The sequence below is a fragment of the Pristiophorus japonicus genome, chromosome 14 (genome assembly GCF_044704955.1).
Source record: "Pristiophorus japonicus isolate sPriJap1 chromosome 14, sPriJap1.hap1, whole genome shotgun sequence".
Classification (NCBI taxonomy): Eukaryota; Metazoa; Chordata; class Chondrichthyes; family Pristiophoridae; genus Pristiophorus; species Pristiophorus japonicus.
The window spans coordinates 59,259,969-59,273,641 of NC_091990.1; the positions used below are offsets into that span (position 1 = coordinate 59,259,969).

General features: G+C 46.1%; 1 protein-coding gene across 10 annotated transcripts in view; it reads left to right on the plus strand.

The window, feature by feature from the left end:
* The window catches only part of LOC139279924 (uncharacterized), a 164,054-nt gene that overhangs the window by 40,025 nt on the left and 110,356 nt on the right, over positions 1-13,673 (plus strand). For 9 of the 10 annotated variants that reach the window (XM_070899247.1, XM_070899246.1, XM_070899245.1 and 6 more), the window contains exon 2: positions 6,748-7,203. In XM_070899247.1, coding sequence (XP_070755348.1) covers positions 6,799-7,203 — 405 coding nt within the window. In that variant the 5' untranslated portion in view covers positions 6,748-6,798. The remainder of the gene's footprint in view (positions 1-6,747; positions 7,204-13,673) is intronic. The other variant, XM_070899250.1, reaches the window with a different exon arrangement.

Consider the following 13,673-nt stretch of genomic DNA (forward strand, 5'->3'; position numbering starts at 1 on the left):
TCCACCTCATCACTATCAATGTCCACTTTTCTTATTCTTCTTTTGTCCTTCTATGTGCATCATTGTACTGTCGAGGTAAGATGTTGGTCTTCGGGAAGCTATGCTATACCTTCAGGTGGATTGTTCTTCTCATTGCCTTGACATGGTAATGAATAACATATTTGAGGAGACATTTTGGAAGGATGCTATCCATGTTGGTGGAAAACAAAGGCATTTTGGATGGCCATTGGCAACTTTTCTACTTGGACAAGATTGTGATTGGAATGGCTCTAGCATTTTCTGAATTATATTTGATGGAAAACATGACTTGAAATTATTATGTGCCAAGCGTTTTCATGGCACCTGACCAGTTGAATGACCTCTGCAAAGATTTTGTTAAAGATTGCTTTCTGGAAAGTCCCTCAGTAATTTGCTGGATGGGTGCACCTCATGGTGTGGGACGAAGTCATGCAGACCAGGAAGTTCCTGAGTTTAATCCCTGCCCTCTGCTGAGTTCGGTAATGTCAGAGTGGTTGAGTCGCTGGAGAAATACCACCAACGATATCGCCGCAAGATTATACAAATCCCATGGGAGAACAGACACACCAACGTTAGCGTCCTCGACCAGGCCAACATCCCCAGCATTGAAGCACTGACCGCACTTGATCAGCTCCGCTGGGCGGGCCACATTGTCCGAATGCCAGACACTAGGCTCCCAAAGCAAGTGCACTACTTGGAAATCCTTCACGGCAAACGAGCCAAAGGTGGGCAGAGGAAATGTTACAAGGACACCCTCAAAGCCTCCCTGATAAAGTGCAACATCCCCACCGACACCTGGGAGTCCCTGGCCAAAGACCACCCTAATTGGAGGAAGTGCATCCGGGAGGGCGCTGAGCACCTCAACTCTCATCGCCGAGACAATGCAGAAATCAAGCGCAGGCAGCAGAAAGAGCGTGCGGCAAACCCCTTCCCTCAATGACTATCTGTCCCTCCTATGACAGGGGCTGTGGTTCTCGTATTGGACTGTTCAGCCACCTAAGAACTCATTTTTAGAGTGGAAGCAAGTCTTCCTCGATTCCGAGGGACTGCCAATGATGATGATGAGGAATGAGGACATACAACTGCTGGAATGCTACTGGTCAGGGTGAGGGAGGGGAATAGCTAGTGTTAGCTCTCCTGATTGCTGTGCATTGACCCTTGCTGTAGAGATGTTGGACTCGGTTGCAATGTCCTCCTTGGTCAAACAGTTCATTCATCGTCAGTTGTCCAGGCTCACCCAAGAAGTGACCACTTGAGCAAGGAGTCAGAAGGCTTATTATCACATTCCATGGACTTTTTGGTTATCTTCATTTGGACTTGACCTTGTACCCTTCAGTCTTGATCCTAAGCAGATAGCTGTCTAGCCATTTAAATCAATCAGCTTCTGCTGGGAGTCCCTTCCATGTATCCACTGCCTTGTGGTACAGCGGGCACAATTCTTCTAAGGTCTAGTCTCAATTGAGGCTTGTTTATTTTGTACGCATGTCCTCTAGTCCAGTGTATAGTGCCCGAGATAATTGGCTTCCAGACATCTGTGTTATCCATGATGATACCAGGTATGGGAAACTACAAGGAGAGGCTTGAGATCCTGGCATTATTTCCACTGCTGTAGAGAAGGCTAAAAGGCCATTTTAAAGACAATTTCCCGTGATTGGGATGTTAATGATGAGGTGTCAGCAATACTATTGAATCTGCTCCCACCAACCTTTCAGGCAGTGCATTACAGATCAAAACAACTTGCTGCGTAAAAAAAATTCTCATCTCCCCAGTTTCTTTTGCCAATTATCGTAAATCTGTGTCCTCTGGTTACCAATCCACCTGCCAGTGGAAAATTTTTCTCCTTATTTACTCTGTCAAAACCCCTCATGATTTTGAACACCTCTATTAAATCTTCCCTCAACCTTATCTGCTCTAATCCCAGTTTCTCCAGTCTTTCCACATAACTGAAGTCCCTCATACTTGGTGTTATTCTGGTAAATCTCTGCACCCTTTCTCTCCAAGGCTTTTGAAATAGTTCCTGAAATGTGGTGCCCAGAATTGCTGAAGTTGTACATATTTTCAAATATAGTCAGGAAAATAATTACAATGGGACTGTGTACCCAATAGAATACAGCATAGTGTCCTGGGTACAGGCAGTGCGATAAGTATTACTGTTCATGATGTTAGTGCACAAACACTTATCACGTTCATATGATGGTCCTCTGTTGGCTGCTTAACTGAGGCTTTAATGCATTATGTTCCTCTGCTAATATTGCCAAACCCGCAACCTCTACCAACTAGAAGGACATGGGCAGCAGGCACATGGGAACACCACCACCTCCAAGTTCACCTTCAAGTCACACACCATCCTGACTTGGAAATATATCATCATTCCTTCATTATTGCCATTCCGTCATCGTCATGGTCCCTTCATTATCACTGGTGAGCCACCTTCTTGATCTGCTGCAGTCTCTGTGGTGAAGGTACTTCTTCAGTGCTATTAGGGAGGGAGTTCCAGGATTTTGATCCAGAAAAAAAAGACTTGCATTTATATAGCAGCTTTCACGACCACCGGACATCTTAAAGCACTTTACAACCAATGAAATACTTTGAGTGTAGTCACTGTTGTAATGTGGAAAACGCGGCAGCCAACTTGTGCACAGCAAACTCCCACAAACAGCATCATCATCATGGGCAGTCCCTTGGAATCGAGGAAGACTTGCTTCCACTCTTAAAATGAGTCCTTAGGTGGCTGAACAGTCCAATATGAGAGCCACAGTCTCTGTCACAGGTGGGACAGATAATCGTTGAGTGAAAGGGTGGGTGGGACTGGTTTGCTGCATGTTCTTTCCACTGCCTGCGCTTGATTTCTGCATTCTCTCGGCGATGAGACTCGAGGTGCTCAGCGCCCTCCCGGATGCACTTCCTCCACTTAGGATGGTCTTTGGCCAGGGACTCTCAGGTGTCAGTGGGGATGTTGCACTTTATCAGGGAGGCTTTGAGGGTGTCCTTGTAACGTTTCCTCTGCCCACCTTTGGCTCATTTGCCGTGAAGGAGTTCCGAGTAGAGCGCTTGCTTTGGGAGTCTCGTGTCTGGCATGCGAACAATGTGGCCTGCCCAGCGGAGCTGATCAAGTGTAGTCAGTGCTTCAATGCTGGGGATGGTGGCCTGGTTTAGGACGCTAATGATGGTGCGTCTGTCCTTCCAGGGGATTTGTGGGATCTTGCAGAGACATCGTTGCTGGTATTTCTCCAACGACTTGAGGTGTCTACTGTACATGGTGCATGTCTCTGAACCCTACAGGAGGGCAGATATTACTACAGCCCTGTCGTCCATGAGCTTTGTGGCAGATTTCAGGGCCTGGTCTTCGAACACTGTTTTCCTCAGGCGGCCAAAGGCTGCACTGGCACACTGGGGGCGGTGTTGAATCTCGTCGTCAATGTCTGCTCTTGTTGATAAGCGGCTCCCGAGATATGGGAAATGGTCCATGTTGTCCAGGGCCGCACCGTGGATCTTGATGACTGGGGGGCAGTGCTGTGCAGCGAGGACAGGCTGGTGTTTTACAGATGTTTAGCGTAAGGCCCATGCTTTCGTACGCCTCAGTAAATATGTCGACTATGTCATGGAATTCAGCCTCTGTATGTGCGCAGACACAGACATCGTCCGCGTACTGTAGCTCGACAGCAGAGGTTGCAGTGGTCTTGGACCTGGCCTGGAGACGGTTCTGTAGTTTAGTTCCACTCCAGCAGGGAGCTTGTTGACTGTGAGGTGGAGCATGGCAGCGAGGAAGATTGAGAAGAGGGTTGGGGTGATGACACAGCCCTGTTTGACCCCGGTCCAGACGTGGATTGGATCTGTAATGGTGAGGATCACGGCCTGCATGTCATCGTGGAGCAGGCGGAGGATGGTGACGAACTTTTGGGGGCATCCGAAGCGGATGAGGACTCTCCATAGACCCTCGCGGTTGACAGTGTCAAAGGCCTTAGTAAGGTCAAAGAGGGCGCTGTTCCCTGCATTTTTCCTGCAGCTGTCGCGCTGCAAAAATCATTTCCATTGTGCCCCGTGGGGGACGAAATCCGCACTGCGACTCCGGGAGGAGCTCCTCGGCCACAGGGAGAAGACGATTGAGGAGGACTCTAGCGACAACTTTCCCAGTGGCTGATAGCAGGGAGATTCCTCTGTAGTTGCCGCAGTCGGACGTCCCCTTTTTTTAAAGATGGTCACGATCACTGCACCTCTGAGATCTCCCGGCATGCTTTCCTCCCTCCAATGAGAGAGATGAGGTCATGTATTCGCGCCAAAAGTGCCTCTCCGTCATACTTCAGTGCCTCAGCAGGGATTCCATCCGCTCCCGTAGCCTTGTTGTTTTTAAGCTGTCATGGCTTTTTCTACCTTGTGCAGTGTTGGGGTTTTACTGAGGTGGTGGCGGGTAGCATGCTGTGGGATGGAGTCGAGAACACTCCAGTCAGAAGCAGAGTCTTGATCTAGGAGATCTTCGAAGTGCTCCTTCCAGCGGGCCCTGACTGCCTAGGTGACCTTGATGAGTGTTTCCCTGTTCTTGGCCAGCAGTGGGGTGGGGCCTTGGGTGTTTGGACCGTAGGTGGCTTTTACTGCGGTGAAGAATCCTCGCTGTCAGTCAGCTGTTGTATCTCCTGTGCTTTCTCCATCCACCACCTGTTCTTTAGGTCCCCGGTTTTTTTGTTGGATCTCAGCCTTGAGCCGTCTGTAATGCTGCTTTGCTACTCCCGAGTTGGGTTGTTGATTAAGGCTCAGAAATACCCTGCACTTACAATCTATTAGCTCTTGGATCTCCTGATCATTCTCATCAAACCAGTCCTGGCGTTTCCTGGTTGAATGACCGAGCGTCTCTTTGTAGGCACTGGTTATGGAGGGCAGACCAAGCGCTGTGGGCATTCTGCGTCTCGGGGTCATCAAGGCACGACAGGTTAACTGTGAGGCGCTGACTGTATAGGGCTCTCTTAGCTGGGTCCTTAAGTGCCCCAGCATTGAATTTTTTGTGGCACCGTTTCCGCTGCCCCCTTCGCTTTGGGGCTATGTTGATGTCAATGATGGATTGGATTAAGCGGTGGTCCGTCCAGCAGTCGTCAGCTCCTGTCATGGTGTGGGTGATCCTTGTGATCCCTGGCTCGGACGATGACATAGTCGAGCAGGTGCCAGTGTTTGTGGCGAGGGTGTTGCCACGATGCCTTGTATTTGTCCCTCTGGTGGAACAAGGTGTTGGTGATGACAAGTTCATGTTGTAGACATTTTGTCAGGAGTAGGGTACTGCTGGAGTTGGCTTTCCCTACCCCCTCTCTGCTAATCACGCCTCCCCAGAGGGCTGTGCCCTTGTCGACCGTGGCATTGATAATGACCAGATAATCTGTTTTTGTTATGTTGATTGAGAGATAAATATTGATCAAAACACCAGTGATAACTCCCATGCTCTTCTTCGAAATAGTGCCATGATCTTTTATGTCCACCTAAGAGGGCAGACGGGGTCTTGGTTTGACGTTTCATCCGAAAAATGGCACCTCTGACAGTGCAGCACTCCCTCAGGATGCATTGGAGTGTCAGCCTAGATTTATATGCTCAAGTTCCTGAAGTGGGTTCCAGTCTTTTTTTTCTGGATCAAAATCCTGGAACTCCCAGCAGCACTGTAGGAGTACCTTCACCACACGGACTGGAGCAGTTCAAGAAGGTTGCTCATCATTACCCTCTCCAGGGCAATTAGGGATGGGCAATAAATGCTGGCCTTTCCAGTGATGCCCACATCCCGTGAATGATTAAAAAAGTAGTAATTTCTAGCTTAATAAATTGATACTTTTGATAAAGTATCGTTGGATGTCCAGTTAACTGGTGTGCTTTCCAGTCTCTCCATCTGAAAGCAGAGAAGGCCACTTTGATGTTTGAAGGGTTAATTTTCAAACTCAGTTATCATGGTTTGGTATCTGTTGTCAATTTTATTTTAATAGTCTGTACATGCAACTCCACCTCTAAATGTTTATGAACATTGTGCAGGATTTAAGTTTTAAATTTGATGCTAATGTCTTTCAATATCCATACCATCCAACACTTTTCTACTGAAACAAATTAAAACTATGCAAATTAAAGCATTTCTGTTTACTTCCCTTTGGGCACTGAATGTTCAATCTTTTTTAAGTGCCCCAAATTCCTATCTCTCGGTCTGACCCATGGATTCCCCTTCCAAACCAAGATTAAATATTGCTGGTTTCAAATCAGCATCTAACCCCTTTCACACTCCAACGTACCAGGGTCTGGTGAAAGAATATAACCTGGGCTATCTTGCGAGATTGGGAATTGTGCTGAAGTGGGGTGTGCTGTGCTGATCATGATCTAGATCAGTATTTACTGTCTCGCAGGATCTCAGAGTCTGAGAACAATAGTGGGGACTGGGAACTGTTCTGATACAAGCTCTTCTAAGACTGAGGTACAGTCAAGTGGTCCATTATTGTTGTTCGGAGACAATAATTAACAGAGTGGTCAGACCAGAGGCATTTTTGACTCCGGTATTTATAGTGATATCAATTAGCGTGGTTTAAGTGTAAAATAGTAAGCGGAGCGATAAAGATTGAAGAAGAAGTATTTTGAGGTGGAAGGGGTGTTGACACTGGGGGAGCTACCACTCATTGGGAGGGAGGGGATTGGAGACATGGTGACATAAGAAAAGAGATGCAAGAATATTTACGGTAATAATTTGTCCTCAACATTTTATTTTTTGATTCTCAGAAATTATCTAGTAAACCAGAGGCAATAGAATATCCCTAACTACCCGAAAATATGGAGGCGGCTTCTGATACACCAGCAATTGAATACACGAGAGGAGCAGTTATGGGTTTAGTAGTCGACTCGTTAGAGAACATCTCAACCGACTCATCATCTGAAGCAAAATGCCCGAGCAGCACAGGAGCTGTGGGTTACACGGTGGATGCAGCACAAGTGGAAGTTTCAGATATTACTGTAGCAGGATCACTGGAAGATTGCTGGGAGGCCCAGCCCGAAAATGGGCAGAGAGAAAAGAAGCTGACATCAGTGTTTGTAGGCTGTGGTTTCTGCGAAGAGTTAGATTTCGATGTAAAAGGCCTGATGTCAGAACATGCAAGCAAAGAACCAGATCCGGAGTCAGGCCATCAGTGGGGAAAGGTAAAAATGAATCTGGAGATTGGATCAGCTCAGGCAGATAAGGTATTGCAAATTAAGTAACTTGATAAAGATAGTTAACAAACTATTTACAGGAAAAAGGGTAATAATTTTTCTTTACACGAGTAAGGCAAAAACAAAATAACTCACAAGTTGCGTTCATAAGAGAATTCCATGTGCCTGCTACATGGGTGCGATAATTATAGGACAGTTGGATTGGAATAAGATACAAATGAATAACCTAGAAACTTTTGCTCTCTAGTCATAGCTCCTTTGAAGACTGGGCCCCTGAGATCTGAGTCCCTCAGCTCCTCAGTCAAGGGCAGTTGTTTCTCCACCCTCCATGGAGGAATGGCTCACTCCCTCTCTTCCACTTCTAGGCCCTTATTCTCACTAGTGCTCAGTGCTTCACCCAGTGAAACCCTTCTAATCACGAGTAACGTGGTCCCGAGTGGGTGTCTCCTATGTTAGTGCTTGTGCATGCGAGGTGCCTTACTGGAGTTGGTGTTGAAGTGGTAGGAATAGGACATCTGGCAATGGCTGTGTCTCCGGAAGTGCCAGGGTGGTTATCTGAGTGGTTAGCCTCCACCTCCATGGGACCCCTAGGATGTGAAACACAGAAGACCTTGTTTAGCAATGACATTTGTCCTTGGAGAAATAGCCTTTGAATACGAGACCAGTGCAGTACTTCGAGGAAGCACATGAAGCTGACTTAATTCATGACGATCCTTGCTCTGCCCTTACGAACCTTCTCTTAGAATACAAGGAATAGGAGCAGGAGTAGCCCAATGTGCAAACTTAAAGCACATGGGATTGGGGGTAGTGTGCTGACTTGGATTGAGAACTGGTTGGCAGACAGGAAGCAAAGAGTAGGAATAATTGGGTACTTTTCAGAGTGGCAGGCAGTGACTAGTGGGGTACCGCAAGGTTCTGTGCTGAGGCCCCAGCTGTTCACATTGTACATTAATGATTTAGACAAGGGGATTAAATGTAGTATCTCCAAATTTGCGGATGACACTAAAGTTGGGTGGCAGTGTGAGCTGCGAGGAGGATGCTGTGAGGCTGCGGAGTGTCTTGGATAGATTAGGTGAGTGGGCAAATGCATGGCAGATGAAGTATAATGTGGATAAATATGAGGTTATCCACTTTGGTGGTAAAAAGAAAGACAGACTATTATCTGAATGGTGACAGATTAGGAAAAGGGGAGGTGCAACGAGACCTGAGTGTCATGGCACATCATTCATTGAAGGTTGACATGCAGGTACAGCAGGCGGTTAAGAAAGCAAATGGCATGTTGGCCTTCATAGCGAGGGGATTTGAGTACAGGGGCAGGGAGGTGTTGCTACAGTTGTACAGGGCCTTGGTGAGGCCATACCTGGAGTATTGTGTACAGTTTTGGTCTCCTAACTTGAGGAAGGACATTCTTGCTATTGAGGGAGTGCAGCGAAGATTCACCAGACTGATTCCAGGGATGGCGGGACTGACATATCAAGAAAAACTGGATCAACTGGGCTTGTATTCACTGGAGTTCAGAAGAATGAGAGGGGATCTCATAGAAACGTTTAAAATTCTGACGGGTTTGGACAGGTTAGATGCAGGAAGAATGTTCCCAATGTTGGGGAAGTCCAGAACCAGGGGTCACAGTCTAAGGATAAGGGGTAAGCCATTTAGGATCGAGATGAGGAGAAACTTCTTCACCCAGAGAGTGGTGAACCTGTGGAATTCTCTACCACAGAAAGCTGTTGAGGCCAATTCACTAAATATATTCAAAAAGGAGTTAGATGTAGCCCTTGCTACTAGGGGGATCAAGGGGTATGGCGAGAAAGCAGGAATGGGGTACTGAAGTTGCATGTTCAGCCATGAACTCATTGAATGGCAGTGCAGACTCGAAGGGCCCAATTGCCTACTCCACCTATTTTCTATGTTTCTATACGGCCCTTCGAGCCTGCTCCGCCACCTCGCCTTACGTGCAAACATACAAAAAATAGGAAAAGACTTACTAGACCATCCGGCCTGCCTCCCACAGTTGTGCTGCCTTATGCATACACTCCCCAACCCACCCAGAGCCATGTAATCTCCTGGGAGAACGGGTTGGGGGAATCTGGAGAATTCCTCTCCGACCCCTTTAGGCAATCAAAACTAGTTCAGGAAATCACCATGTCCTGATTAATGTTAGAAGTTACCTACTTGTACGAGGTGTTCTTCGCCCCAGCCAGAAACAAGTCCAGCTCTCACTTGAAGTGATTCAGCATTCAATGTATGACCTCACTACCTGTTCCACAGGTCCACAATTCTCTGGGAAAAGAAGAATCTCCTAACATCAATTCGCTTTAGTTATAAATTCATGCATCAAAATGCCTAGGTATTTCTCTTTCACCACTGGCTTTAATTATTTTCCTGAAGGATGTATCTTCAGCATTTTAGCTGCCCACGTGCATAACACAGCACGTTGTTTGCCAATCATGGGCCCAATTTCCCAGCACATCCAGATCTGTTTGTAGCAATTAGGCAACGTCAACAGTAATAAGTCTCACATATGTCTTAGATTGTCTGGAAATTTGCAGATAATTTCCCCAACACCTACATTTATATCATTAATGAAAATAGTAAATAGGAAAAGTCCTAACACCAATCCCTGCAGGACACCACTGCACCACTGGTGACTGGTGTCCAATCAGAGCCAAATCCATCGACAACCTCTTTCTGCCTACGGTCATTCAGCCAATTCTCAATCCAGCAGAGTAGATTACCACTAATTCCAGAAGATTCTATCATGTAGAGAAGCCCCTTATATGGTACCGTATCAAAAGCTTTCTGAAAGTCCAAGTAGACAATGTCTACCGGTTTCCTGCATCCACTATCCTGGTGACTTCTTCAAAAAAATACAACCAAATTGGTGAAACACGGCTTTTTTTGGTTGCTATGTTGGCTGTCCCTGATATGGCCTGTTCTGTCTAAGTGGTCATACAGTTCAATCCTATTGATTCCCTCAAGCATTTTACCCAGTACTGATGTCAAGCTATGAGCTGATAGTCACCCGGTTCTGTCTTTTCCCTCTTTAAAGATTGGAAGTATGTAAGATTCCTTCCAGTCTAAAGGGAACAGTCCCAGACTCCAGCGCGCTATTAAAGGTATAGGCAAAGGGCTCGCACAGCACCTGTCCTATCTCCTTTAGGACCCTCGGGTTGTTATCATCCAGACCGGCAGCCCAATCTATTTTAAGGTTCCTTATTCTTTCTAAAACAATATGTTCATCTATTCTAATATTAACCAACAGCACTATTTATTTCTGTCAGTTGAGTATCATCTTCAAGATTGATGACTGATGCAAAGTGCTCTAATAGTATCTTCGCCATACCCTGAGAGTCCTTTCTACCCTGATCTTGAACATCTTTCACTGATCCAATACAGTCTTTGACAGTCCTCCCACTCTTTACATATCTGAAAAAGCTTATCCGATGCTACCACAATTGTCCATAATCCTCTTTTTCATTAACATTACAACAGTGGCTACATGTCAAAAGTACTTCCTTGGCTGTACAGCATTTTGGGACATCCTGATGTCGTGGAACGCATTGTATAAATACAAGTCTTTTTCTTTCTGTTTGCTAATTTTAATTGATCTCAGTACCTGTCTTTGTTGTGTTGTGTATAACGTGCTTTCAATTATAAAAACATTTTTGATCTCTCCTCATTATCTTTCCGAGCTCATCCTGTCCATGAGACTCACTTCCTGCTCTCTTGACCCTAATCCCACCAAACTGCTGACCACCCAACTTCCTTTTCTGATTCCACATTAGCTGACATTGTTAACAGTTAATTCTCCTCAGGTACTGTCTCCCTCTCCCTCAAGTCTGTCACCACTCTCCTCAAAAAAACAACCCTCAACCCCTCCATCCTTGCAAACTACCGCCCCATTATCCAATCTCCCTTTCCTCTCCAAAGTCCTTGATCGTGTTGTCACCTCTCAAATCCGTACCCACCTTTCCTGCAATTCCATGTTTGACTCCCTCCAATCCGGTTTCCGCCCCTGCCACAGTACTGAAACGATTCTCATCAAAGTCACAAATGATATCCTTTGTGACCGTGACAAAGGCAAATTGTCCCTCCTCGTCCTTAGAAACATAGAAACATAGAAAATAGGTGCAGGAGCAGGCCATTCAGCCCTTCTAGCCTGCACCGCCATTCAATGAGTTCATGGCTGAACATGAAACTTCAGTACCCCCTTCCTGCTTTCTCGCCATAACCCTTGATCCCCCGAGTAGTAAGGACTTCATCTAACTCCCTTTTGAATATATTTAGTGAATTGGCCTCAACTACTTTCTGTGGTAGAGAATTCCACAGGTTCACCACTCTCTGGGTGAAGAAGTTTCTCCTCATCTCGGTCCTAAATGGCTTACCCCTTATCCTCAGACTGTGACCCCTGGTTCTGGACTTCCCCAACATTGGGAACATTCTTTCTGCATCTAACCTGTCTAAACCCGTCAGAATTTTAAACGTTTCTATGAGGTCCCCTCTCATTCTTCTGAACTCCAGTGAATACAAGCCCAATTGATCCAATCTTTCTTGATAGGTCAGTCCCGCCATCCCGGGAATCAGTCTGGTGAACCTTCGCTGCACTCCCTCAATAGCAAGAATGTCCTTCCTCAAGTTAGGAGACCAAAACTGTACACAATACTCCAGGTGTGGCCTCACCAAGGCCCTGTACAACTGTAGCAACACCTCCCTGCCCCTGTATTCAAATCCCCTCGCTATGAAGGCCAACATGCCATTTGCTTTCTTAACCGCCTGCTGTACCTGCATGCCAACCTTCAATGACTGATGTACCATGACACCCAGGTCTCGTTGCACCTTCCCTTTTCCTAATCTGTCACCATTCAGATAATAGTCTGTCTCTCTGTTTTTACCACCAAAGTGGATAACCTCACATTTATCCACATTATACTTCATCTGCCATGCATTTGCCCACTCACCTAACCTATCCAAGTCACTCTGCAGCCTAATAGCATCCTCCTCGCAGCTCACACTGCCACCCAACTTAGTATCATCCGCAAATTTGGAGATACTGCATTTAATCCCCTCGTCTAAATCATTAATGTACAATGTAAACAGCTGGGGCCCCAGCACAGAACCTTGCGGCACTCCACTAGTCACTGCCTGCCATTCTGAAAAGTACCCGTTTACTCCTACTCTTTGCTTCCTGTCTGACAACCAGTTCTCAATCCACGTCAGCACACTACCCCCAATCCCATGTGCTTTAACTTTGCACATTAATCTCTTGTGTGGGACCTTGTCGAAAGCCTTCTGAAAGTCCAAATATACCACATCAACTGGTTCTCCTTTGTCCACTTTACTGGAAACATCCTCAAAAAATTCCAGAAGATTTGTCAAGCATGATTTCCCTTTCACAAATCCATGCTGACTTGGACCTATCATGTCACCATTTTCCAGATGCACTGCTATGACATCCTTAATAATTGATTCCATCATTTTACCCACTACTGAGGTCAGGCTGACCGGTCTATAATTCCCTGTTTTCTCTCTCCCTCCTTTTTTAAAAAGTGGGGTTACATTGGCTACCCTCCACTCCATAGGAACTGATCCAGAGTCAATGGAATGTTGGAAAATGACTGTCAATGCATCCGCTATTTCCAAGGCCACCTCCTTAAGTACTCTAGGATGCAGGCCATCAGGCCCTGGGGATTTATCTGCCTTCAATCCCATCAATTTCCCCAACACAATTTCCCGACTAATAAAGATTTCCCTCAGTTCCTCTTCCTTACTAGACCCTCTGACCCCTTTTATATCCGGAAGGTTGTTTGTATCCTCCTTAGTGAATACCGAACCAAAGTACTTGTTCAATTGATCCGCCATTTCTTTGTTCCCCGTTATGACTTCCCCTGATTCTGACTGCAGGGGACCTATGTTTGTCTTCACCAACCTTTTTCTCTTTACATACCTATAGAAACTTTTGCAATCCGCCTTAATGTTCCCTGCAAGCTTCTTCTCGTACTCCATTTTCCCTGTCCTAATCAAACCCTTTGTCCTCCTCTGCTGAGTTCTAAATTTCTCCCAGTCCCCAGGTTCGCTGCTATTTCTGGCCAATTTGTATGCCACTTCCTTGGCTTTAATACTATCCCTGATTTCCCTAGATAGCCACGGTTGAGCCACCTTCCCCTTTTTATTTTTACGCCAGACAGGAATGTACAATTGTTGTACTTCATCCATGCGGTCTCTAAATGTCTGCCATTGCCCATCCACAGTCAACCCCCTAAGTATCATTCGCCAATCTATCCTAGCCAATTCTCGCCTCATACCTTCAAAGTTACCCTTCTTTAAGTTCTGGACCATGGTCTCTGAATTTACTGTTTCATTCTCCATCCTAATGCAGAATTCCACCATATTATGGTCACTCTTCCCCAAGGGGCCTCGCACAATGAGATTGCTAATTAATCCTCTCTCATTACACAACACCCAGTCTAAGATGGCCTCCCCCCTAGTTGGTTCCTCAACAT